This window comes from Phodopus roborovskii, unplaced genomic scaffold (assembly GCF_943737965.1).
Source record: "Phodopus roborovskii unplaced genomic scaffold, PHOROB, whole genome shotgun sequence".
Taxonomy (NCBI): domain Eukaryota; kingdom Metazoa; phylum Chordata; class Mammalia; order Rodentia; family Cricetidae; genus Phodopus; species Phodopus roborovskii.
In genome coordinates, this window is record NW_026126567.1 from 29753768 (window position 1) to 29781240 (window position 27473).

Consider the following 27473-nt stretch of genomic DNA (forward strand, 5'->3'; position numbering starts at 1 on the left):
AAAGAAAACAAGCATAAACCTATGACTTCTTGATAAAATACATAAAGTATAAATATTAAAACTGTATAAATTAAAAAAAAACAAAAGAAAATATTTTTTGTTCTTTAAGCAATAGTATAGAAACAATGCCCACACTGCACTGAGTTGTTGCTCAGTGTGTGTGTGAGTATGTGTGTGTAGAATTTGTTTGATTTTTAACCCTAGCAGGCAGCAGCATGGTTGGGTTTCGATAGCTAAATGTAATGAGGTCTAAGATAATAGTCTTCGGGTTACAGTAGATGGGTCTCATTTGACAAAACTGGCTTACCCCCCAGATGCTTGGGTCAGTTTTGAGATGGGATATGACATTAGTTTTCTCATTTCTGGGACAAACAACTGCCAAAAGCAACTTAAGGGAGGAAAGATTTGGCTGTGGTCATGGTTTCAAGAGATCTCAGTCTATCGTGACATGGCAAAGTAGCTCCTTTGTGATGGGAGTATACACCTAGACCGCTCATATCTTAGCTTAGCAGGAAGTACAGAGAAAGATGAAAATCAAGGAGGAGTTATACAATTCATGGGCTGGTCCTGGAGCCCACGTCTGCAGCCACATCCCATACTTTAAACTCCAAAACAGTTATAGAGGCTGGAGATCAAGAATTGAAACACACGAGTTCATGGGGGTCTTTCAGACTTAAACCATGGCAGGTAACTTTTCTACTTGAGTATTAAAACCCATGAACATGGCCTGATAACCTCTGACAACCTTTCCAAGCCAGGAAGAAACTGTCCAAATAGGTTCCTCTAGGCGTTTTCAGTAGCAGAACAATTCTCATGTATTACCTTTCCAATATAATTAATATTTTCTGTATATACAACTCAAAACATTATAATAAATATGACTTTTATTGTATAAAAATATATATTTACATGTTGCAACACTATTCAATAAGATATCAATAATTGGTTTGGGGATACGTGTACCAGTGATTCTTCTCTGCTCTGTGCCTTTTTTGTAACGCTTGCTTTTCAATAGTGATGCGCATGCATTATTTTTTCAGAAAAATTCAAATATGACAATAATTAGAGTGATCCTAATACTTATTAGCCAAACCAAAATCATCAGAGTTTTAATTCCAGATGGTGATAATCCAAATGAAATAAGTCCCCAAATAGAAACTAGCTTAAATTTTTAACTTTCAGAACTAGAAATGAAAAGTTGTTAATTCTGAGAACCTAATTAGAGTTTTTGAATAAGTTTATTGAGTTAAAAAATCCTATTAGTTCAAGGTCCATGGACAGCGTCATCTGCACCAGTAAATTAGGTGCACTGATGTTGAGGTAACAGCTAGTCTGTGGCATGGGAAAAACAGCGGGGTTTTGCCTCATCTGTTTCTGTCTATTTGACCTCAGAAAATCACGTTACCTTTCTTAAACTTACTTATCCCAGTCAAGAAACTATGCATTTGAGTTTAATTTTATTAATACTTTTTCCATCTATGATCCCATGGAAATCCCCAAATTAAGCTTTGTGTTGGAGCAGGAGCGATAGTTACTGTTTTGGAATGCACAAGTAGGATCTAGATTTCATCTTAACTGTGGGTATTTGGTAGAGGTAATGGTGATCAGGTGTCTGAGGGTCCCCGTGGATGCTCAATACTGAACGAGTACTGTGATCTCCTGGCATATATTTGCTCTATCTTACAATCTACCCTGATGATGGTGGTGGTGGGTTCTGTCCATACCCAGAATCTTGTAATAATGGAACAATAAGAAAGACTTGCCGTTAAGTGTTTCTATTTATTTCCTTCTGCTGCCCTAGCTCAACAAAAGTAGTGATGGGTAGCAGTTGTGAATTCAGAAGGAAATGTAAAGCGATCTCTGAATTATAACTCTGTTGCTAGTTTGCAAGTGTCCTAAGAGCCACATTGAGAGTGAGTGTGGCTGTCAGGGGTGTGTGTGTTTGCAACCGTGAAACCATGTCCAAATCGTTCTTAACAGAGAACTCCGACAGAAACCTCTGAATAAAGATCAGTGTCCTGGAGACAGGCCAGAGCAGCCCGAGGCAGGAGGCATTTATCACTGCCACAGCAGCTTCAAGGCCACAGAGAACAGGGCAAGCAAGCAGGTGCCTGCCAAGAGGAGACTCTGTGCTGCGTCAGCAATATGCTTCGTCTTCATGGTGGCGGAGGTGGTTGGTAAGCACTGCCCAGGAAATCTCTGACAAGAGTCTGCATCATACAGGGGAGGACAACTAAGTTGTTCTTTAAAAGAAGTAGTTAATGTTTTTGGCATGTGTAGAATGACAGTAGGCACAGAGTAGTCAAGTTGAAAAATGGGGGAAAAATAAAATCCATTATTATGTCACATTCAAATGATTACCTCTAATAACACTGTGGGGTGTTTCCTATAGTTTGTCTTCTGTGCATAGCTCATGGGGTTTTTCTTTTCTTTTACATCATTGGGACCATGCTGAATGCTCTTGTCAGTCCTATCAATTACTATTTAAAGTATTTTTATGCCTAAACAATACATTCCTCTGTAAAACACATAAGCATTTCTCTATTGTGAGACATTTGGGGAGATTTTTATCCTGGTTCTGGACTATACAATGAAGAAAATCTTAATAAATTTCTGCCTACCCTACTAGTTAGTCCCTAATGGATTCAAAATGGAAATAATAGAAATAATTGGTTGAAAGACATGAATTTTCTCTTACTTCTTGTACCATTCTGTCAAGCCTATATCCACACACTTGAAATGATTCATCAGTCTGGAAGTTCCTCATGAAAAAGATTTTCTATCCAACTCTTTACAACTCTTTGTTGGGACTGGAGAGATAGTTCAGAGTTAAGAGTACCTGCTGCTTTTCAAAGGATCTGATTTCAGTTTCCAGAAGCTGTGTTGGACAACTCACAACTACCTGTAATTACAGCTGTCTGACATCCTGTTCTGGCCTACACACACACACACACACACACACACACACACCCCACACTCACGAGCATCGTTGTTGATGTAAGTATGAGTGCTTTAGTATTTGCTTTCATTATTAGAATATTTCACACGCTTATTATTGGAATGTGTTTATTCCTGCTGTGCCTCACTTCCTTCCCTCCCCCATTGTCTTCTTAGTTGAGAACTTTGCAAATATTTTAAATTGATCTCTGAGAGCTCCTTATATATTGGGATGCTAAGTCTGGGCTATATCGTGTATAACTAAGATTTTAGTTTGTTGCTTGCCTTTTGCAACTTGAGAAGCTTTAAATTTTCTACAGGCAATGTAGGTCTCAAATAGAGGTGTCTTTGAAACACTCAGTCTGAGCTGATTTTTTTTTTTTTTTTTTAAACTTGGTAATTTTCACTCGTGAGAGAATAAACGCTTTCTCATGCATTTTTCTCAGTTTTTGTAAGTAACTTCTACATCAATGTAAAATTAGATCTTTTTGCATGCTACAAGGACTAAAGTCCCCTTTCTAAGCAGCTAAAAAGTTTCCAGTATAATGACATAATTATTTTTCCATTGATATTCAATATATTCTTGTCAGGAATTAACCTTGTAAAAGTAGTAAAGTGTGTTTCTAAGGTTATTCATTGATCTGAGTTCCTATTCTCTGTCAGTAACTTAATTAATTGTAGATTTAAATATTATAGTATCTGCTTTCTCCTCTATTTAGCAGAAATGTATAAAGGTTCCTTATTTCTGTTTTATAAAATTAAACACAATATCAATTCTGTTCTCACCCAATCTAATTATGATTTTATTGGCATGTGAGTTAATAGAAAAACATAAATATTTATTAATGATTAAAATCGAGCTGTAGTTTTCTGTTTTGGTGTTTTCCTAAGTTTTTTTTTCAGTCACAACTGAGCATGCTCATATGGGAACATTTTGTAACCATCTCTTCCTTTTCAGAGAGCATTCTGGGTATCTGGCAATAGAGAACTTTTCCTTTCTCTTTTGAAATTAATTTTAGTTTTTTTTCTCATTTCTTGGTAAAATCAAAATTTCCATGTAAGTACTTTCTTCTCTCTCTCTCTCTCTCTCTCTCTCTCTCTCTCTCTCTCTCTCTAATGAAACCAATCAACCAATCATCTAGTGGAAAATTTCAAAATTCTTGTCATACAATGGGATATGATGGCTTTTTATTTGAATTACTAGTTTTTGAAATTCAGTGTTGTCTTATTTTCCTCCAAATATGTAAAAGAACACTGTCGGTTACCTATACATGGGATCACTATTACCTTTGCAGTCTGGTTACTTCTGCTGCCTTTCTCATTGTTACCATTATCATAGGGATTTCATTTTCATCCAGTTACCCAAAGGGAAGCCCAAATAAGTAGGAAACAGGAGACTCAGGAGACTAGAGGAAAATTGGCTCTACCTAGCTCCTTTGTGCATAGTATTTTCCAGCTACCAAAATAAGCTGTGTTTCTCCTAGATGTGGAGTCTTCTTGTACAGTTTTGAAAAATCAGGTAAAGCCTTAGATCTATTAAATCCAAAACAACAACAGATTTGATATACAGCATTTTAGTCAACTTATAAAGAGAATCATTATCACACAGTTTCTATACCAAATGTGCTGTAGGCAATAGGCAGTTCCTTTTAAACTCCACCAACATCTCACAAGAATGCAAGTACACAGGCACACACAGAGATAGCATACATACATGTATTCATATTCATGTGCATACAATATAGTCCTACAGTTTATTTAGATGTATAAGTAGATGAACTATTCTACATATAAGAAATTTCCCTCCTTCCTTTCCTATTGGGATGCTTACTATTCCTTTGTCTTGTTGATTTGCTCTGGTTAAGGCTTCCAGAGCATGCATGCCAAATGGAAGTTGCTTGGTTTGTTCCTGATCTCTGAGGAAAGGATTTCTTTCCCCTTTTCCACCTTGTGTGGCATGAACCTGTGTCACTTGTAGCCTTCATTTTGTTCAGCTGCACTTCTACTATTCCTAGTGTGCTATTTGCCATTTTGCTTCAAAATGTTTCATGTGAGGCAGGCATGGGCAGCTACCCACACGGAGTCCTCCTTTCCCTCTTATTTTTATGTATCCATCGGTGCCAGTTCTACTCTCAGAAGGGATTTCATCAGTAAAAGCAGATAATGGATACTGACTGATACTTGCCAGAGTTTTGAGCTGTATTGATAGCAAGCTGATTATTCTAAACATGGCTGTTATCATGCTATATCCATCTTCAAAATTCTTCAGCGTGTTTGTTTTGTTTGAAATGTTGTTGAACGTGGGATTAAACTGCCAAGAGCAAATGCAACTTGAAGGGACTAGTTTAGAAACCATTTCTATGCTAGACCCCACTCTGCTCTCCCAAAAGTGAAGTTTCTCATACCCAGGACAAAAGAAAGGACAATTCTTTCCTTGGTTTTTAAGACAGTCCACCATTGGTCTGCCATATAAATTATTAATACTTGAACTCTCACCACATCCTTACAGAATTATTGAGTTCTAACTCAGAGAGATTATTCGTTCTCTGCAAAATAATCCTTATGCTTTAGGGTCCGGGTAGCTTTTGTCTTTCTCTTTAAATAGGAGAGTCTTCTCTTTGTTCCAGTCATTCCATTCTTGTCAAGGCTCTCTCTAGTCATCACCCAAGAGCCCACTCCACAGCACACCTATCCCCTAAAGTCAGGTAAAGAAACATTGTTCTCAAGACATCTTAGGAGAATCTGGGGGGTCCTTCTTCAGGATATGGACCCCAGCGAGCCCTAGAAGGGAGCATTGAGAGGTTCCCAAGTGAAAGAGAAAGTCTTTGTTGATAGAAGGCCGAAAGTGATGCAGTTATGTCTTAAATTAAAAATTTATAAATCAATACGTAAAACAAACAAAAGCACAACCGGACAGCTCACTATTTCTTCCTGTGGTTTGACAGGTGGCAACTATCAGGCCCTACCTTCAGATGCTTTGTGCTACATCGAAACAGGACAGGACAGGGGATGATGCTCCTGGAGATGAAGACACAACAGTGTAGAAGAGACTGACACTTTGGCTCAGCTTGCTTTCACTGTGCACCATGGCTGCAAGCCTGGCTCTCCTGTCCTGAGCACCTGATACTCACAGTCTCTGGTCTTTACTTAAAGAGGCTGGATAAAACTTACTGCAGAAATATCAATGTGGAACGATGCAGTGCCGGAGCTTCCAGGGCCCCACCTATATTCTAGCTGCCTTCAATAATCTGCCTTAGTAATAGCTTTTGATCCTTAGACTTAGGACATGTCTGCTCAATTATCCCCATATTCGCTTTCCTTTACACAAGCCAATAACTTAAAATCTTTCTGTTGTTTAAATTAATTTAGATTAAGCTTTTATGACTTAGACCTGAAAGAGAATTCCTAAAGCAGATTTTGTCAAGGATGCAGCTAGAATGGTAATCGAGAACTCATCTGGGGAAACAGGTCCTTTTGGAGAGCTTGCGTTGTATGTAACTGGTATTTTGGCAGAGGAGAGAATGAGGCCATTGAGCTGCGTTTAGGGAGATCACTGCCACAGTGTTCCCAGAAGAGTGGTAGAAGAACTGAGGAATGAAGGAGATAGGTACAACGTGCCCACTCTTGGGCCTTTGGAGCCGTCAAACAGGGGCTGCTTTTGGCAGCTCGTAAAGTTTCTTCTTTGTGGATGACCATAAAGGGGGGTTATACTGCAGCTATGAGCATACATCTCTGTTTGGAAAGATGGAATGCAGATATAGAGAACTCCAGAAAATAAGCGCAAGTATGTCATTCATTGTGGTAAGCAATTGATAGTAGGCAGAGAAGGGGCATCTGAGATACCACATTCAAGGTTACATAATGATGGGAGAGATGATATGCTTGGCATTGACACAGAGCTGAAGCAGGCTGAAGAAGACATGGATCTGCGAGTGTGAGCCTTCTGTCTTACTAAGAGAAAGATGTAGCTGTGATGTGTGACAGCCACATGCTTGATTATTAGTTTTTTATTTGCTTTGTCTGTAGTTACCATAGTGACTCAGGTCACAGATATTTTTGATTTAAAACCTTTATCCTTTGAGAGAACTTTATACATGAACACAAAATCTATATCACCCAGGCCCCTCTATCCAACTTTCCCTGTGCCTGACATTCCAATTCAGGTGACAAATATTTCTTTTCCTTCCATCCTTCCTTCCTTCCTTTCTTCCTTCCTTCCTTCTTTTCTTTCTCCCTCTCTTTTTTTTTTTTTTGACAGAATTTTTCTGTGTAGCTTTGGAGTCTTTACTGAGACTTGTTCTGTAGACCAGACCAGCCTCAAGCTCACAGAGATCCATCTGCCTCTGCCCCCTGAATGCCAGGAATAAAAGTGTGCACCACCACCGGCTGGCTCTCGGATATTTCTTGAGATTTCTGCTGTTAGGAAAATTTTAAAACAGGGCCATGAAAACTGTGGTATGTTTTCAGTACTTGCTAAATAATAAATCAAGGTTTAGACACATCATATTAAATAATACAGTATAAAGCATACATTGGTGTAGCCCAGTAGGCTGTCTTGGCTACTTTTCAATTGCCATTCAAGGATACCATGGCCAAGGTAATTTGTAGAAGAATGAGTTTACTTGAGGCTGACACTTTCAGAGTGTTTTAATCCATAATCGTCACAGCAAAGAGCATGGTAGCAGGCAAGCAGATGCTGGGGCAGTAGTTGAGAGCTCACATCTTCAGATACAAGTATGAGAGTGGAGAAAGCTTACCAGGAATGGTGTAGGCTTTTGAAACCACAAGCCCACCTTGAATGACACACCTCTTCCAACAAAGCCACAACTCCTAATGCTTCCCCAACAGTTCCACCATCTGGGGATCAAGTATTTAACTTGGGAATCTATGAGGGACAGTCTCATTCAAACCCCCACTAACGCTAAGACCATCAGCTGAACAGTTATTTTCTCAGCACTACCAATGGACCTCTTCTTCCATGGAAAATGCCACAGGAACTTAAGCTGTTTAGATGTGAGGGGGTCTGTGCCTAGCAGATGTAGGCCCAGTGTTCTGCTCTTGCCTTCGCTGCATGGGGCTCATGTGATCTGTTTCCAGGGCTAAGGCCTCTCTGTGCCTCTGTTGTCCTGAACTAAGCTCATTCTGCATACATCTTGCCATGGCCAGAAATAGAACTGACAACACTCTGTGTCACACGTTCACCATAGCTCCCCTCAGTGGTTACTGTTGTGTGGGGATTTTAAAAGTTAGCATGCAAAGTATTAAGTTCCGTTATGGTATTGGGAATCATTTTTGTTGTTGAGTTGACTCTTCTCGCCCCTCTTCCCCTTCCTGTTCCTGTTCCCCACTTAGACCCTTCTACCTCTGTATTGTCCATTCAACTTCCTTGTGTGGTATTGCCCTCGTCCCTTTCCTCAGTAATTCTTTTATACTCATCTCATTTTCTTCTTTCTAGTTTCATAGCTTGTGTACATTTATACCCATTTTTATAGACAGACAGACAGTCACGCACACACACACACACACACACACACACACACACTAAAGCTAGGTTCCACATATGAGAAAGATCATGTGATATTTGTCTTTGTGCGTTTACATCATGTTCCAGATCCATGTGTATTAACCACCTGCTTCACTTCCCTCCAAATCATCCTCTGTACTGCTGCCAAAGATCTCTCTCAAACTCAAATCTAAACATGCCTCAACCTTGCCTGAAAATCCTAAGTAGATTTCCTCAGCCTATAGACCAACTTTCAGCTTCCCTTGTCTGTCATGGAGTACCTCTTCAGTTGTCTCTAGTCCACCATTGCAGCCTCATTTCCCATAGTCCTCTGATTTGTGGCACCTCCTATTTTTACAGAAACGTGGGACATTCTTTTATTTCTTTTTCCATGTTCCTGTTTATTCATGAAACCCCAGCATTTTCTTGTTAATTCTCAGTACTTCTTTGAAGAGTTCCCGAATACCCAGGTGTCTCTGTCTCCATCCCAGTAGCAAGTCTTCAGTTGTGTTAGGAGAACATTGAGGAAAAAAGATTGTAATTTGTTTTTCTTTGTGTACTTTGCCCAAGCTACCACACACAGCAGGGGCTCAATAAATGCTGGCTGGATAGCTGAAGTAATGGTCAATAATGCCCCGTGCTTTCAGAAGCAAATGCACATGCTTCCTTTTGCAAACAGCTTGCTTTCTAGCATTCAGCTGTGCCCACAGTTTTCTGGATAGTTCTTATTACTGGCTGTGATGGCTGGAAAATGATTGTGGGGTCCCAGGTCTCCAAATGAACAGCTTCTTCTAAAGCAAGCCTCCTTCCTTCTTAGTTGCCTCATGACTGGCTGAGCCTGCGAAGGAATTCCTCTAAGACTTTCTTCCTCTGACTTAGTGGGCAATTTCAGCTTGGCGAGTAGAATCCTCATCATTCATGGCTGAATTGCCGCATGCTGCTTATCTGCATGTAGTCATTCTCCAGGCAAGAAATAATGCATTATTAACACAGCTTTATTATCACGACCAAGTACAGCGGATAGTCGGAACATTAGAGGATAATTGGAAGGACAGCTGATTTGTTAGCAAAATGTTGCCTTTTGGCTAATGAATCATTCTGATTTTTGCACCGACAGCTCAGTAACAAGCTTGAAGACTACTTTGCTTCAGACCATTAAACTTTGACAAACCAGTTATTAAGTACAGCTCGAGCCACCAGTCTGTGGGGATTATTGCAATTACGAGCCATCCATGTAATTTTTTTTAATCATTAGGCGAGACAAGGTGAGTCTGATGATGGAGGGGCTGATGACTGACAGTCTCTGCCTCTTTGTAGTACACGAGGCAATAAACAGCTGCAGGAAGGATTCATCAGTCAGCACACGCTCTTTTCCGGCAAGAGGTAGTCAGAGTAATAAAGGTTATTGCTCTCAAACACCAAGCCCTGTTGGGGAAGGAAAGGACACAATTTTCCTTTCATTTCTCTTCTGGAGGCTGGAGGTCTTTTCAAAGGACAAACAGGGAAGAAACAACAGGGATGTCACAAACGCCCAGAAAAGCAAGGTGGGCTCACATGCCTGTGGGTTTCTATCCTACACTTTGACACAATGTTTTTGCAATTAGTGTGTCCAAGGCACCAAGCCCCAATTTTTCCTTTCTGCTCTGCTCTCCTGTTATTTCTAGCATGAATCTCCAGTGCAGTCAGATAGCATAATTCAGCAAAACAAAGGGAAGGAGTAAAGAATATAGTAAAATTACAAATAGATAACATGTCTGTGGGCTGATATAACACTGTTTTCCTGAAAGAAGTTCAAGTCTACAGCCTGGATTATGAGATCCAGTGAATCTAGCCAACACCTCTGCAGCCGTATGTACCTGTAGGCTTATTCCTGAGCCTTTCCGCCTACCTAATTGAGGCACTGTCTCTATGCGACTCATAACTCCTATCTCTGTGTTTCCACAGCCTCAGAAATGGCTCCCTTAACATTCAGTTTTATTTGCTTCTAGGGTCTCAGTTATTTTTCAAGTTGGGGGAAAGGGGTAGATTAATTTGACCTGGATAACTTTTGCTTTCCTTCCCAAGTTGTGTGAATCAACAATGATTATTGTGCATATGAGTCGAATTGCATTCTGGACCTTCAGCCCTGTGTGATACTGTTCGTCTCACAGGTGGACATGTTGCTGGGAGTCTTGCTGTCCTGACAGATGCTGCTCACCTCTTAATTGACCTGACCAGTTTCCTGCTCAGCCTCTTCTCTTTATGGTTGTCATCTCGGCCTCCCTCCAAGCAGCTGACCTTTGGGTGGTACCGAGCAGGTAACGGTGTATGATTGTGCAATCATGAATGCATAGCAATGCAAAGTCCAACCAAGGGTTTTTTTTTTTTTTTTAAGTGCAAGGTAAAGAGCAAACCCTTGTTCAAAAATTCCCTCAGGGCCACTGGTTTGCTGCTGTGGGAATGTGTGCTCTCAACATGAATTCAGCTGACAGTGAGATTAAAGGAAGTACCTCCTCTCCTGTGGGACAAGAGTATGTGTTTCATGTTAGCAGCTATGCTATCCCCAGGGTCTCTGTGTAGCAACAACTAGAAAATATCATTTCATTTATTCTGCATCCTTGAGAGAGATGATGAAGGGAAAGCATCTGCAACGTTATAAACCAATGCCCCAGAGTCCAAGACAGTGGCAGTAGTGAAGGATTTCTCCTCAGGGAGTCAGGCATGAGATACTGGCTGTTCCAGTCACATACAGCATCTCGTCATTGCTATGGCTGGAATGCTGCTTTTGGATCTCCTGTTGGAATTTAATGATTATTGACATGGTGCTGAGATGGGACTCAATTAAGTCACGAGGGCTGTGCACTACTTAGTGGTTCAAGGTTGTTATCATGGGAGTGGAATCCTGATAAGAAAGATGGAGTCAGCATAATTTCTTCTTCTTGTCTCGCACACACTTTCTTGCTTTACTATCATGTTACGATGTGGTGTAGAAATGTTTGCCAGCTTCAAGAACCTTGGTCTGGTACTTCCCAGCATCCAGAACTGCAAGCAAAAACCAAACCAAAACAAAAAGTCCCTTTCATTATAAATTACCTAGTCTGTAGTATTTTGTTATAGCAGCAGAAAATACACAAGGACATCCATTCAGTGAATGCCTGGCTCAGCTGAATACTTGTTCACTTAATCACCAACAACAATAAAGTGGAAGAAAATGCTGACAGTGAGGAAGAAGAGGAGAAATAAAACCCACTCCTTGTTTGCTTCCCAGAGCTGCTGCTTGCACTGAGTGACTGCCTGCCCTTGCCCAGGAAGAGGCTGGCCTCCGGGCACTATAGAGTGTTCTCTTTACAGCACCCTCTCCCATCCACACACGTTGCAGCTCTTTGCCCCCCTGTCTGCTGGAGGAGTTTATATAATAGTGGCAGGAGTTTCAGTTGCAATGTTTTGTACCAGTCTTAGAAATACACAGCTGTAGCTCTGTGATTTCACACTGGCTGAAAAGTCAAGTCAAATGCATAGGTAGTCCTCACAGCCAACCTTCACAGTGAAAGATATCAGTAAGGTTTTCATACTAAGCAGTTTACCATTGCAGGTGTTCTGGATTGGCTTCCCTTCAACATTCAGAGAGAAAGAAACAGCATTAAAAAGTTGGAGAGATAGTGAGAGAGAGACATTTAGAGAACTCTTGGACCTGGCTTTGTTCACTTAGAAGCCATGTGAGGTTGTTGAGTTCTCAGCATTTGTCAGCATAAATTTTTTGCACATGCTCAACACTTTCTGGTATTATTAGAACAATTTTGTTTCTGTGGAATGTTTTCTTCTTAAGAGACAGTTGACTCAGGATTTTACATCATTGTTGAGAGCAGTGCTTCTCAGCCTGTGGTTCTTCACACTTTGTGGGGATTGAACAACCCTTTCACAGGGATCACATAACAAATATCCTGCAAAACAGATATTTACATTACAGTAGAGAATTTACAGCTATGCAGCACCAATGAAAATAATATGAGGAACTATATTAAAGAGTCACATCATTAGGAAGGTTGAGAGCCACTGGCTTGGACTATATCCTCTTGACCATGGAAATCTATGAGCCTTAATATTCTAAAAGCCAAAGATTGTTCAATAAAACTCTCTGCTATTAGGCAAAACATTTCAAAATACAGAGTATGATATAAACATTGAGAACTTTAAATGTGACTAGTATTACATGACAGCAATATTTTTAATTTTATCTAATTTCTAGTTAAATGGCTGTACAGGTAGTTACCATGTAAAGTACTACCTAGAAACATGGGTCGGCCTTGAGAATCCAGAGCCCAGGCTGTCCAATCTGCTGGCCTCATCTATTTCTTTTCGAACTAGTTGGTTTTGGATCCCTACCTAATGTTTCAATTTGCCTGTTGATCCTTGAGCTTGCCATGAGGGCTTTATTGACACAACTCTTGTCTCACTACACATTTCTAAACAAAGGCTTCAGATGGGACACATTCAACTTGAATACCTTGATTTAGATCCCCCAGTGGATAGGAACCATACTACTCATCATCTGTAAATTCCATCTCTGTTTCTGTCTAAGCAGACTTTTTTTTGGTGGGGGGGGGCTGATTCTCATTAATTTCAGCAAAGGGAGCTTTAAACAATCTAACTAATTAAATAGTAATTCTTGAGAGTTTGTTTAATGGTGTGTGTTTCCATGAGCTGCTTTAACAGCACGGTTCCAACTGGATGGCTCAGAGAGACATTTACCATCTTAGAGGTCTATAGAAACAGAAGTATGAGACAAAGGCATGAATGAAGTTGTTTTTTTCTGAGGTCTGCCAGTGAAAACCTGTTTCATAACTCAGACCTGCTGGTGGTGTGCTGCCAATCTTTTTTGGCTTAAATATCTTTGCTTTGAACTTTAACATTGGCTTGCACTCTTCTGTATACATGACTATTTCCACACTTCCCCTTAGAATAAGTAAAACAGTCATATTTGATTATAGGAACACCCTAAATCAAAATAATTGTATCTTAACTAGTCAGGTGCAAAGACCCCATTTCCAAATAAGGTTATAATATGAGTTTCAGATGAATAAAATTTTTATATACAAATTCTTGAGGGACACATTTCAAGCAAAAACACATGCCAACTTGTATCCATATGCTATTTTAAAGATCTACCTGCCAGAAAAAGAAGCTCTTACCTATCAAAAACCAGTTAGGCAGTCATTGGTATACCATATAGGACTGATACTTGAAGTCAAGTCCTTAATATCTGCTCCAGCACTTCTCATAGTGCGAAAATGTTCCATGGATGGGCCATCAGATGTTTTGAGTGTTGCATGGGCAATGGTCACATATGCATTCTATTATGCATGAAGCACAAAGTGGTACATCGAACTTGTAATTTTATAGATAATTTATTTAGGAAGAAGCTAAGCATAAAGTGAGTTATTGACAAATTCAGAAACCCTACATTTTCATGGAAATTAAACAATGTGCAATTGCACCATTCCTAGATCAAGGAAGAAATAAAGAAATTAAAGAGTTCCTAGAATTCAATGAGAATGAAGACACAACATGCCCAAATTTATGGGACACTTTGAAAGCAGTATTAAGAGGAAAGTTCATAGTACTAAGTGCCCATATGAAGAAACTGGAGAATAGTCACATAAGAGAATTAACGGCATGCCTGAAAACGCTAGAACAAAAAGAAGTAAACTCACCCAGGAAAAGTAGACACCATGAAATAATCAAATTGAGGGCTGAAATCAATAAAGTAGAAACAAAGAAAACAATACAAAGGATCAATGTAACAAAGAGTTGGTTCTTCAAGAAAATCAGCAAGATAGACAAACCTTTATCCAAACAAACCAAAAGACAGAGAGAAAATGCAAATTAACAAAATCAGAAATGAAAAGGGGAACATAACAACAGACACTGAGGAAATTCATAGAATCTTCAGGTCATACTTTGAAAATCTGTACTCCAAAAAATTAAAAAAAAAATAATGGAAATGGACAATTTTCTGGACAGATATCACTTACCAAAATTAAATTAAGAACAGATAAGCAATATAAATAGAGCTATAACCCCTAATGAAATAGAAGCATTCATCAAAATTCTCCCAACCACAAAAAAAAAAAAAAAAAAAGCACCCAGGGCCAGATGGTTTCAGTGCAGTACTCAACCAGAAATTCAAAGAACAGCTAATGTCAATACTCCTCAAAGTGTTCCTCACAATAGAAGCAGAAGGATCATTGCCAAACTCTTTTGCTACAATTACCTTGATACCCAAACCATACAAAGACATAACTAAGAAAGAGAACTGTAGACCAATATCTTTCATGAACATTGATGAAAAATACTCAATAAAATACTGGCAAATCGAATCCAAGAACACATCAATGAAATCACCATGACCAAGTAGGTTTCATCCCAGGGATTCAGGGATGGTTCAACATATGAAAGTCCATCAATGCAATCCACAATATAAACAAACTGAAAAAGAAAAACCTCATGATCATCTCACTAGATGCTGAAAAAGCCTTTGACAAAATCCAGCATCTCTTCATGATAAAGGTCTTGGAGAGATGAGGGATAACAGGAACATACCTAAACACAATAAAATCAATATACAGTAAACCATCAGCCAACATCAAACTGAATGGAGAGAAGATTAAGGCAATTCCTCTAAAATCAGGAACAAGACAAGGCTACCCTCTCCATATCTCTTCAATATTGTTCTTGAAGTACTAGCTAGAGCAATAAGACAACAAAAGGAGATCAAGGGATTACAAATTGGAAAAGAAGAAGTCAAACTTTCACTCTTTGCAGATGATATGACAACATGACAGTTTACATAAGTGATTTGAAAAACTCTACCAGGGAACTCCTACAGCTGATAAACACCTTCAGGAAAATAGCCGGATACAAGATTAACCAAAAAAAAAAAAAAAAAAAAAAAAAAATCCAGTAGCACTACTATATACAGATGATAAAGGGGCTGAGGAAGAAATCAGAGAAACATCAACCTTTACAATAGCTACAAACAATATAAAGTATCTTGGGGCCTGGGCCCTGTTCCAAATGATATGACAGATTTTGAAGACTCACCATGGAAGGCATCACCCTCCCTGGAGAGCAGAAAGGGGATGGAATGAGGGTTGGTGAGGGGAACAGGGAAGGACATGAGGGTGTGGGAACTGGGATTGACATGTAAAAGAAGCTTGTTTCAAATTTAAATTAAGAAATTATTATAAAATGTGAGTTAATGTAAGAAGAACAACAGATAAGTGGCACATGAATGTAGCAAAATAGTGAAGACTATGTATAAATGATAAAGCCAGGGAAGCAATAGCCACTTAGTGAATAATAATACACAATTCTGCTTTAACAGGAGTTAATATGAAGGAATAATGTAAAGGGATGCCACAGTTGGTGTTAACTGTCATCTTGACACAGCCTAGAGTCACCTGAGAAGGGACTCCCAACTGAGGGACTGTCTGGAGCAGATTGATTGTGGGCATGTCCCTGGTGGATATTCTTGATTGCTATGGGAGGGCCCTGCCTAACACCGGCAGCACCATTCCCTAGGCTGGTTGTCTTGTGCTGTATTAGAAAACAGCTAAACATAAGCTACCAAGCAGTGTCCCTCCATTGTTTCTAGCTCAAGCTCTTTCTTGTGCTCTGGACTTGACTTCCCTCAGGATAAACTGTGACCTGGGAGTTTTGGCAAATAAACCCATTCCTCCCCTCAGCTGATGTTTGTTAGAACAGCAGAATGGTACCAGGGCAGACAGCAGAGAATAGCATAATGGAGTTTTCCTGACCAGTGGCTCACAGGGTATTCCTAGACCCTTGTGGGTTTTAAAAATCTATCTACAAGGCAGAGTGAAAGAACAGGGTGAGTATTAAGAAATATTCATGTGAGCCAAAGTCCTTTCTTAAACAAGCACATTGAGATCTCTCTTATGTTCAAATATTAATGCAAATGTTTCCATTTGATGTTCTTCCTCCTTGCAGTTGCTCTTAAAAAGCAGCTGGAGTGCAGAGAAGCCCTTGAGTTCGCCTCTGTGTTTACAATATGTCCGGTTGGCAAATGAAACCCATTTTCGTAAAGTACACTCCGAAGCCTTCCATTTTTACTAGCTTATTCCTCTAAAGATACCAGTGCCGGCAAGTTGTAAATGTTTTATGGAGAAATTAAGAGTTTCTAAACACATTTTACTCGTCATATCTCATTATTTCATTCCCTAATAAGTTTCCATCATTTTAGCACCTGTATAAATTAAAATCCCCAAGGAGAACAGGGAGGGCAGGCAGCAATTAATTTGTTCTAAAAATTTGCTGAAGATTACTCCGTAATAGGAAGCATAATGAATTTTGATGTTCGTGTTTTATGGATGCAATGCTAAAGGGCCTCGTCTCAGTTCTCAAATCCATTCATACTTCTGCTTCATGAATCACTGTAAGAAAGAAAACAGTATGAAGCCATTTTCATAGGCAGGAGGATCAGAGAGTCTATGACTCTTGCATGGGGAGTGGGGGGTGTGAAGGTGATACTCATGTTGCTTTCTGTGAATTTGACTCCTAGAGATCCTTGGTGCCCTGCTGTCTGTCCTTTGCATCTGGGTAGTGACTGGTGTGCTGGTTTACCTTGCCTGTGAGCGTCTATTGTATCCTGATTACGAGATCCAAGCAAGCATCATGATCACTGTTTCAGGCTGTGCAGTGGCAGCCAACATTGTGTAAGTCGTCCCATGCTGAGTGTCTATTTAGCTTATCTTCAGTCCTTCAGTATTTGAATGTCACTAAAACTGAACATGGTATTTGTCACTGTAGATTAAGGAATTTTGTAACATTGGTTTCTACTAGCTACCATATTTGAGAGCTTCCAATATGCAAGACAATGGAAAAGGATCTTGTGATATACATATCAAATTGGATTTTGAAGTCTTCCAACTCCACAGAACATGAAAAGGAAATTCAGCTATGTTGAATAGGTAGTGAAGAATTATGATATGAATCTAGATCCGTGCATTTGGAATAGTTTCCATCCACTCTAATTTCTTGTGTGTGTTAATGACCCCCATGGGATGTGGCTTCCAAATGATTCAAATGTTGTTAGGTAAGTAGATTATGAATCTCAGACTGCTGAGTTGACAGAGACCTTAGAAATTCTTTACTGTAGTGTGGATTCAGTGTTTGAGGTCTCTTTAGCGGTCTCTTTGTAAAGAGGTCATTGTATATTTCAACTAAAGCAAAAATGGAGGTTTTTCTTCCATCAAACTGTGTTTCATCTTTATAACATGCTACTACATGAAAAGCTGTTAGGGAAAAAGAAACCCATCCCACAAAGTGCGTTCTGAAAGTATTCAGCCTTTCAAACCTACTTTATACTTCTCACCTCCAGAAATGTAAGATAAAGAATTCATGTTATTTTAAACTTCTACAACATTGTGGTAATTTATTAATTTAGTAAAATGAAAATCATATACAAACTGAGTTGTCCCTGATGCAAAATATAAAATGTCTTGAAACCTGAAACTTCAGAATATGTTTCAGGCTCAAAATTCTGTACCTTAGAGCATTTTGACCATTTTGAATCATCAAATTAGGGATATTTAGCTAGTAAATTTTATGTAAAAGTTCACATCTTTTTGTCTCCCAGCACAAACTGATACACACACACACACACACACACACACACACACACACACACATATATATATATATATAATATTTATGGTTGTGAGCCTAGCCTTTAATGGTTGAGCTATCCCTCCAGCCCAGTATTTATGTATATTATGTATATTATAAGGTAGATTTGACCTCAAAGACTTGACAGTGGCCAGAGAAATAAAAGTGGTATAGCATTTTTTTAAAAAAAGAGATGGCATAATAGAATCTTTGTGATCGGTAGCTATACTAACTTGTATTGTTTACAAATATTCCCTCATGTTGTCGTAAGAGTCTTACATTTTGATACCTCCATTTTCACCTTGTAGCTTATCCCCAAAATATCTGAGCCAAAGTTAAGGATAGTATTTGATGATTTGATGTCACTGGCTAGATCCTATCAGTTATGAGTTAATTTGAAACCATGCTTCATTTTGAAAGAAATAATGCAGATAGATGAAAGTGAAAGTATCTTCTCTAGGAGCTAAAACTCAGAACAAATGTCCTGCTCCCTGGGGTTAAATAATACCTTCTTTGCATTCGGAGAAGAGTATGTCCTGAAGGCAGTAGGAAGAATGAAAGTATTAATTATTTCCAAAGAGTTGTATGTCATGTAGGTTGTGTCAGTCCTATGCAAAGATGGTGGATCAACCTAGCTAACTACTATATTAAGTCTTGGAACTTAAGGGTGGATCTTGTTCTTTACAATGGATACCATGCAGATTTTCTTTTTATTGCAACTACTTTCAAACATTGACCTAACCATTGCAAGCACTTATCATACTTAGAAACACAACCTACTTGGTTGCTCTGCCTTCCCTGAGCAAGCGAGCAGGTGGTTATTTATGGACAAAGAGGCAGAGTAACTAGAACGTTTCCTCCAGGAACTGAATATGTAAGTTTCAAGGGCTGCTAGATACTGTGTTATTGGGATATATACAGATATCAAAACTGAAATTTGGGGGTAAATATGCTCATTGGGAATCCCAAGCCAGGACAGAAAGTTCCAATAGCAACTTTGAAGAGTGTTTGATAAAAGACAGATTCCCTAAAGCAAAGTTTTTCTGCATAATTTGTGAATTCAATCCAGTTGCTGCTTGTATCTAAAGCAGACTCTCTTCTGGTAGCAACTATTGTGGCTATTTAAAGTAGATATGAACATAAATTTGCGTGTGTGTGTGTGTGTGTGTGTGTGTGTGTGTGAGAGAGAGAGAGAGAGAGAGAGAGAGAGAGAGAGAGGGAGAGATGGAGAGAGGGAAAGAGATAGAGAGAGAGGGAGAGAGGGCGGGAGGGAGGCAGAGAGGGAGAGGGAAGGAGAGAGATTCCTTCTATCTCTGCCTCAATGTATGAGAGGGAGATATCATACCCAGTTTATGGTACAAATATTTAACAGTACATCAATATGTATTCCCCCATCATCTTAAAATAACACAAGTAAAACACTGCATGACAACATGATGAACATAAATAAAAGATCTAGAAGATCTATTGACTGCCAGCCCATCAGGCCATCTGGGGCGTGTGGAATGGTAACTCATAGTTGACAGTGAATTTCTATCCAAATACTGACAATCTGCAAACTGCATCGTGGAATGATCAAATCTTGGTGGGTATCTGTGATTCTTCTTTTGGTGATGGCCTGAGATTTAACAGATACTTTGCCCATACATGATGTTTCCTTCAGTCATGCTGGAACTTTGCAATATGTTGGAATATGTGTGTATATAGACAAGTTCTATGTAGATCAGGTGATTTCAGTCTCTGTATGAATAGTTATATATGCAGAAACAGTATTCTCTTTATTGGCCATTAGAAAATTATTTAGAATTCAAATAATCACTCAAATGAACCAAATTAAATACAATGAAAAATTAAAGATTCTAATTTTGGAAGCAGAATAGATAGCTCAGTCATATGCTTGCATCACAAGCATGAGAACCTGAATTTGACACCCCCCCCAGAAGCCACCAAAAAGTAATAGGCATAGTGGTTTGTAATCTCCGTGCTGGAGGAACAAAGACAGGGGTTTTCTGGTCAGCTTGCCTAGCCAATTCAGTGATTCTCAAGCTAATGGGACCCTGTCTCAAAAACAGGGTAGATAGCTCCTGATTCGAGGTTGTTCTCCAGTAACCACATACAAGTGCTGGCATACACATGAGCACATAAACATATAGACGTTTAGATTGATAAATTGCCTCCAAGAGCCATAGACTGTATTATAAAACACCAGAATGATATGTGAGAAACCTTTTGAGTGTTGGTCAAGGGAGACCAAGAGATTGCTCAAAAATATTAGCTACTGCTATCCTTTCTTGCCTCCCAGAACTTGAAGGTAAGAACTTATTGCTGAAGACGCCACCTACTTTGTACGAAGGAGGAAATGAGCTGGAATTGACCTGAGGCCTCTTTATTGTGGACTAACTCTCATAGAATTTGAAGGTTCTATGCAAGCTGTCAACGGAGATAAAAACCAATTGTCTGAGCCAGCTATAAAACCTGGGAACCGCAATGACAAGTTCAGCAAGATATACTCAGGGTTGCAATAGTGACTCTTAAATGTTGGGGGCAACCAACAGTTATCTAATTGGACGAAGGTTTGGTTTTCATGAAAGCAATAATGCTTTTCAGCTTTCCTGTGGAACAGAATAGTATTATGTTGGTGAATTCTCCAGAAAAATGGAGGTGAATTTTTGAACTATTTCTTTTCTAGAGTTTTAAAAAGTTCTAAGGTATACTTAGAATTAAATATAAGTCCAACATGGAGCACCTTAAAGCACTGATGCTTTAACTACCTGACAGTGTGAATAATGAATGCTACTGATGACTCCTCCATTATACTGCATAGGCTTTTAAAGGCTTATTGCATGTGTGTTAGAAACATTGTCATATCTTTCAGACTCACTGCAATTTTGCACCAACGGCACCTTGGCCACAACCACAAGGATGAACAAGCTAACGCTAGTGTCAGAGCAGCCTTTGTGCATGCCCTTGGGGATGTATTTCAGAGCATCAGTGTGCTAATTAGTGCTCTCATCATCTACTTTAAGGTATGTTTAAGTAATCATAGTAATTATAAGACTCAAATACTACCAATATTAGCAGCCTGTGCTTACCTGCACAAACCACTTTGTAATGTTAAAACTAACAAATACTGAAGCCTTAATATCCCCCCAGATTCCAAAGAGCTGTCTTTATCTGTTGGGCTTTGAGTCTTTCAAGAAAGTTCCTTTTGATATGGTGTTAAGATGGAAATCATGAAACCATGAACAACACATTGGGTTATTAAGCTGTAAGCAATGGATGAGATCTCTGATTTATACTAATTATCTGAAATGTATGGAATGAACTCAGAGATAGAAATCAAGGTAGAAATAAGGGCAAATTTTGGTATCTGTGGGTATTGTGCTAAAATAAATGTGTCTGATTAAGTATTTTTCCTGTTCTTATCATGTCCAAGAGTCATAATTCTTAAAGATTTGTTTATGTTTATTTTATAAATTGAATTCTCTGGAGCCTAATGTGAATGCTGGGAAGTGAACTCAGGTTGTCTGTAAGAGCAACACTCTCTCCTAACCATTGAGCCATCTCTCCAGCCCTGAGAATCACATTTCTTGGGAGAATGGACAATTTACTGAGTTTTGAACTTATGCCTACTGCTTGGCTGGGAAAGGGTAGAATGCTTGATTCGTGGAGCTACTTACATTGTCTTCAGTGTGGGAGGGCCTTCTTTTCCCCCAAAGGAGAGCTGTGGGGCAAAATGAGTAGGGAAGGATCTCCCACCCTAAACATGTGAGTGCTCACCAACAGAGTTGGGTGTTGGGACAGAGAGAGTGGGGCAAAATATACCATTCACCTCTATTTTTTTTCTATCATGATATCATGATTTTTCAAATTGGAGAGAATACTGTTTTTTCCCCCAAGTGTGAAGATATATAAGTAAAGGTAAAACATAAAAGAATTCTGAACTCAGATGGAAAAAAATGCACCTTGAAAACTTCAAGTTAGTTAATAAATTACAACTTTCAAAGTGAAATGAAAGGTTCAAGTCAAAGGCAAAGACAGTTTAATATCATAAAGATTGAAAGTTTGAGTTAGCTAGAAGGGTTGCAGAGAATATCAACGAACAGAGGCCTTCTAAACCCAATAGGACCCCTGTACATGTGAACTCACATAGACCGTGGCAGCATGCATACATGCTCTGCTGATCTAGGCCTGATGTGTGGTCCTAGTACTGAGAGGGGACATTGACTTAAGCCTCCATCCCTAACCCAGAAGCTATTCCCAGTGGATAACCACTCACAAATAAAAAGTTAGTCTTTTCCAGTGGAACCGAGTCATAGTTAAGGGCAGGCCCCATGCCCAGCAGTAGATGTCAAAAACAAATTAAAATCAGTGGCATTTTTGGAGGCTCTTTGTCTCATAACACTTTGTCAGAGCATTAAAAAAATCTTACAGGTCCTTTGCATATGTATTATGACTTCTGGTTTTGTGTTTTCATGGGAATTTTGTATGTGTATATATGCTTATCTATCTTCGTATCTATGTGTTTCTTGCTCTTTTTCTTTGACTTTCTTCTGTTTTTGTCTTATTCTGTTTTTATTTTATCTGTTATTGTTATTACTATTATTATTATTATTATTTTATTATTATTATTATTATTGTAGATTCCTGCATGTACCCGAATGGAGATGGGGGGGAAGAAAGAGTGTGGATTTGGGTGGGTGGAGAAGTGGAAAGGAACTGAACTGAGAGGATCTAGGGGAGGAGAAATGATAATCAGAATATATTATATTGAACAATCTATTCCAAAAAAAAAAAATAACTTGCAACACAGTCTTAAAAGACCACTAGCTTTCAGCAATCCCAAAGCTAAGAATATCATCAGATACCATCTGATACTATAGCAGGATTCTTCCAGCTTTGTTGTAACTGCCTACCCATGGCCCCCACAACATAGTTGGTAAATAGTTTTATTTATAACTTCTCTCTCTCTCTCTCTCTCTCTCTCTATATATATATATATATATATATATGTGTGTGTGTGTGTGTGTGTGTGTGTGTGTGTAATGTGTAATATATGTATATATTATAGGGGGAGAGAGAGAGGGGTGGGAACAAGAATCAAGCCTCATGTCTGAGTTTGGAATTTAATGGCTGAAATAAATTACATTCTCCTTCCCTCCCTCACTGTAATTAAAGTTGAAAATCATTGGCTAGTATAATCATCTTTTCACACATTTCCATGACTACAGGGTTCTCATTTAATTTAATTTAAGAAACTTTCAATCAGGTATTTTTAGAGAATACTTAGGAATATGTTTCAGTTTGATTCCTAAGTTGTGGGAAGCACATTTCCAGAAGCCTCCATTCCTTAGTCACTGGAAAGTCTAAACCTCTATGACCAAGTTCCAGGAACAGCATTCTGCCTTTGATTTGAATGCTAAGGGTCAGGAAAGTAAATGGATAGTGGAGAATGAAGAGCTTGGAGAGGTTTGATGATTGTATTAATCAGGTTTCTTGTTAGAAAGTTTGAACTTGGCTAACCAAAGCTGCCATGTTTTCCAGCCAGACTACAAAATTGCTGATCCAGTGTGTACATTTATCTTTTCCATCCTGGTTTTGGTCAGTACCATCATGATCTTAAAAGACTTCTCCATCTTACTCATGGAAGGTAGGAGTGCTTTCACAGTTATTCTTGGGACTGATGCTTCTATCCCCTTTGCAAGGCATGTTCTGGGTACATTTGTATTACAGGGCAAACTTAGAGTGATAAGGATTTTTAATATTTGATTTTTGCTCATATGGAACAAATAGAAATTATATACACATATATATTACATATATATGTTAAATTATGTCTTACAATGTAAAGATGTTCATAAACACTAAATAATACATTAGGGGGAAATATTGCAATAACTATAAATATGTCCTCAAGTATACTGGAAAATGTCTAAGAAATACAAGAGGAGTCTTCCCTTATGCAGTATTATAACTGAACACTTAGGTCTCATGTATCTCAAGCACAAGGACACGGGGATGACTTTTATTTGATCAGTAAGTGCTTGTTGAACCCTGATAAATCATGTCCTTAAAATTAGACTCACAAGGATGAGCAAAGCCATGACTGACACTCTCCTAATGGAGGGAGATACCCTTGAGTGAAAGGAGAGATTATCCAAACCATGGAAAAGAATAGAACAGCAAGTGTTACAAAAAAAGGAGGTGTGGAATTTTCACATGGCTGGGGAAGAGGGGCCAGTGGGGTAGCTGGGGAAAGGATGCTTCAGGCTTGTTCTTAGCCCGAAGTAGGATCTTTTGCTTATTAACCTCATTGCCCAAAGCCAGTGTGACCTTGTGTAGTCTGTTTTGCCTGGCTCCATGGGCCTTCTGTCAATCAGAAATGGATGACAGTAGTAACTCTCACGGTCAAGAAAACAGGCCATGATCAAAGCTTACTGGGCGTGTGTCCTTCCTCTGTTCTATAGTTTGGTGATTTCCTTTTCATTTGGCACAGTTGAAGTACTGCTATTTTCTCAGCTTCCCAGGCTGCATCTCTGCAGTTAGATGTAACATACATGCTGAGACTACTTCAGTCCCAAAGAAGAGGTAATTAGTCAGGTATAGTTGCAGATGCCTGTAAGCTCAGCAATCAGGAGGTACAGGCAGAAGCACCGTTACAAGTTTGAGGCTAGCCTGAACTATATAAATTAAATTGAAAATAAAATTAATACCAATCTGATTGTCTGGTGGTTTTCCAATCTTCCCATGATTCATTTAGGAAGAACAGTGACTGAAATTATGATAGTCTGTGACCCAAATGTTGAATGCTGATTGGGAAGCTAAAACAATAAGAAATTTGTAAATCAAATGATCAGATATCATTGCAATGTTTTCTTCTTAGCACAGTTTCTGACAACCAACATTACATAGCATTATAATTTACAAAGAACAGGTCCCTACATCATTCATGGTCTATGCATTGCTCTTATTGGCCATATTATATTATTCATCAGAGAAGAATCACAATTATAGTCATAATGCAAATCCAAAGTTTATGATACCAGACCCCATGTTGTTTCATTACACTTTGCAGAGCACGTTCAAAGATATTTGGGAATAGTACTGTTAGTATAATAATATTTTAAGGATGATTACCATAGTTAGACATTGCCTAGTAAATTCTGCATTTAGTCATGGACTTGAGATTGGTGACAAACCCTTTGACAGAGTCAGATTTTTAAACATTTGCAGCGCAGAACCCAAGAGGGACTGAATGCAAGTTGGTGTTCTGGTGAGGACTGTGTAGGCGGCTTAGCCTTTGTAGTGAGCTCATTTAGATAAGTAACAAGAAGGTCATACTTTTCCTGTGTCAGGTGTTCCAAAAGGCCTGAGTTACAACAGCGTGAAAGAGCTCATCCTCAAAGTCGATGGCGTGATGTCTGTGCACAATCTGCACATCTGGTCGCTTACAGTGAACCAAGTGATTCTCTCTGTTCATGTGGCTACAGGTCAGTGAGTTTTGTAAACACCCCAGGCAAGGTTCACTCTGTACTCTGAAAGCACAGTCATTTCTCTTCCTTTTAGAGCTGCCCTTGTTGTCTATTGTCTGTCAAAACAACTGTAAAATGTGTTGCTCTACCCAGCGCCTCTGAAAACCAACCCACTTATCAATGTTGTCATAGCAACAACGATCCCAGTGGCATCCTCTGGGCTCATTGCATAGTATAGAGAGACAGTACAAACAGCTAAAACATCTCTCCTACCTCAAGCCCTTGGCCTCAAGAAAAGATGACTTTAACTGTTTGTTTGGGCACCCATTGAGTCTAAATAATAGGAATGAATTCGACAACAACAAAAAAATCTCAATGGAGTATCTCCTGTGTAAAAGGTAGTTTTCTGACCCTGAAGATGAAAGAAGGGAAATGGTAGCTCAGCTTTGAAATTCCAGCAAGCTAATAGAAGTGTTGAAAGATGGTCAGATATCCTGTGGTCATGCAACACTCTTCATAGGACAGGACAGACTGAAGCCTGCTTTTTCCAAGTAGAAGAGGATTATGCTCATGATAAGTTTTCAGATTGGGGGAAATGGGAGGTAGGAGGTTTTTCCTCCTCTTAAAAGAAAGCTCAGGCCAGGGTTAGTATGTTAGGTTGTTTAAAAAAAAAAAAAAAGACTAAAGAAGTGACTTAGAGGCAAGGGACAGGAATATTGGTGACAGTCATCTGAAGGCTGTATTTTGTCTCCAAGGGTCTCAGATATGACTTCAGGAAATTTACAGGATCTTTTGTGCAAATATTTCACGCCAAGTGGAAGACTATAGTAAAAAATCAGGTTACCATGGAGGGGACTTGGCAGCCTACTGATACTATTTAAGACAGGGAAAAGCATGGCGGTGAGAGTGGATGCTCAGGGGAGGGTCTGTGGGAAGCTCTGACTGCTTCCTTGCTCCTGCCACTTGTCTTGATATAAATTCGAATTAAATCCGAGGGCTGCAAAAGGGAGATTCCTGGGGGCTGGTGAGCATGGCCCAATAGGTCACAATAGCTCAGCCTGGTCCTGCTTCTTCCCAAGTCTTGTTTCTCTTTCTTATGCATACCAGCCTAGAGGTAACTGGGTAGGAAGAAACCCATAGCAAGGGGTACTTTACTGTGCTCAAGTTCCTGTGTCTTGTCTGTGAGAAGAGAACGAATGTCTCAGCCCTCATCCCACCCTTCAGGCACCAAACACTTGAAGCTGAAAGCAATCAGCTCCTTCTCTCTCTCTCTGTCTCTTTCTCTATCTCTCTCTGTCTCTCTGTCTCTCTCTCACACTCACGCATGCACGTGCGCGCGCGCACACACACACACACACACAGAGAGAGAGAGAGAGAGAGAGAGAGAGAGAGAGAGAGAGCATTATCCCTGTTAATCTTCCTGTGATTCTTTTACCCACAGCTGCCAGCAAGGACAGCCAGTCTGTGAGGACAGGGATTGCTTGTGCCCTCAGCAGGAGCTTTGACCTGTACTCCCTCACCATTCAGATAGAGTCTGAAGCAGACCAGGACCCCAGCTGCCTTTTGTGTGAAGATCCACAGGACTAGCTGGGTCACACTGCCAGCTTCTGTGTTTCAGAGGCCATGACAAGCTGCTGCAAAGTTTCTGTAACACACAATTAAGCAATCCGCGGCATAGGTAGGAACGAGTTATGACAGTGTAAAGTGTGTGTTCTTCCTTCTTATTTATCTCCATCCGGAATAATGAAGATGCACAAGACTCATCAGTTTCTTGGATTATATCATAATTAGTAGTTGTGTCCAATTATGGGAATGCACATATTCATTACTCCTAACTGGGGGAAGAAACAGCAGATGTTTGCAACCACAGGTAATAAATGGTTCACTTCCCTACA

At 39.4% G+C, this 27473-nt stretch overlaps 1 protein-coding gene across 1 annotated transcript; it reads left to right on the top strand.

Moving 5' to 3' along the window:
- Window positions 1–1273: 1273 nt before the first annotated feature.
- Slc30a8 (solute carrier family 30 member 8) lies at window positions 1274–27473 on the top strand. The gene is made up of 8 exons (XM_051202479.1): window positions 1274–1320; window positions 1981–2177; window positions 10591–10737; window positions 17001–17154; window positions 20982–21132; window positions 23651–23756; window positions 25462–25596; window positions 27020–27473. The coding sequence occupies exons 1-8, from the start codon at window positions 1274–1276 to the stop codon at window positions 27163–27165; spliced, it is 1083 nt and encodes a 360-aa protein (XP_051058436.1). The 3' UTR covers window positions 27166–27473.

Coding starts and splice junctions, on each gene's coding strand:
- Slc30a8 (XM_051202479.1), top strand. CDS start 1,274: ATGGACAGCGTCATCTGCACCAGTAAATTAGGTGCACTGATGTTGAG. Junction 10,738..17,000: donor CTTTGGGTGGTACCGAGCAG/GTAACGGTGTAT, acceptor TTTGACTCCTAG/AGATCCTTGGTGCCCTGCTG. Junction 25,597..27,019: donor CTCTGTTCATGTGGCTACAG/GTCAGTGAGTTT, acceptor TTTTACCCACAG/CTGCCAGCAAGGACAGCCAG.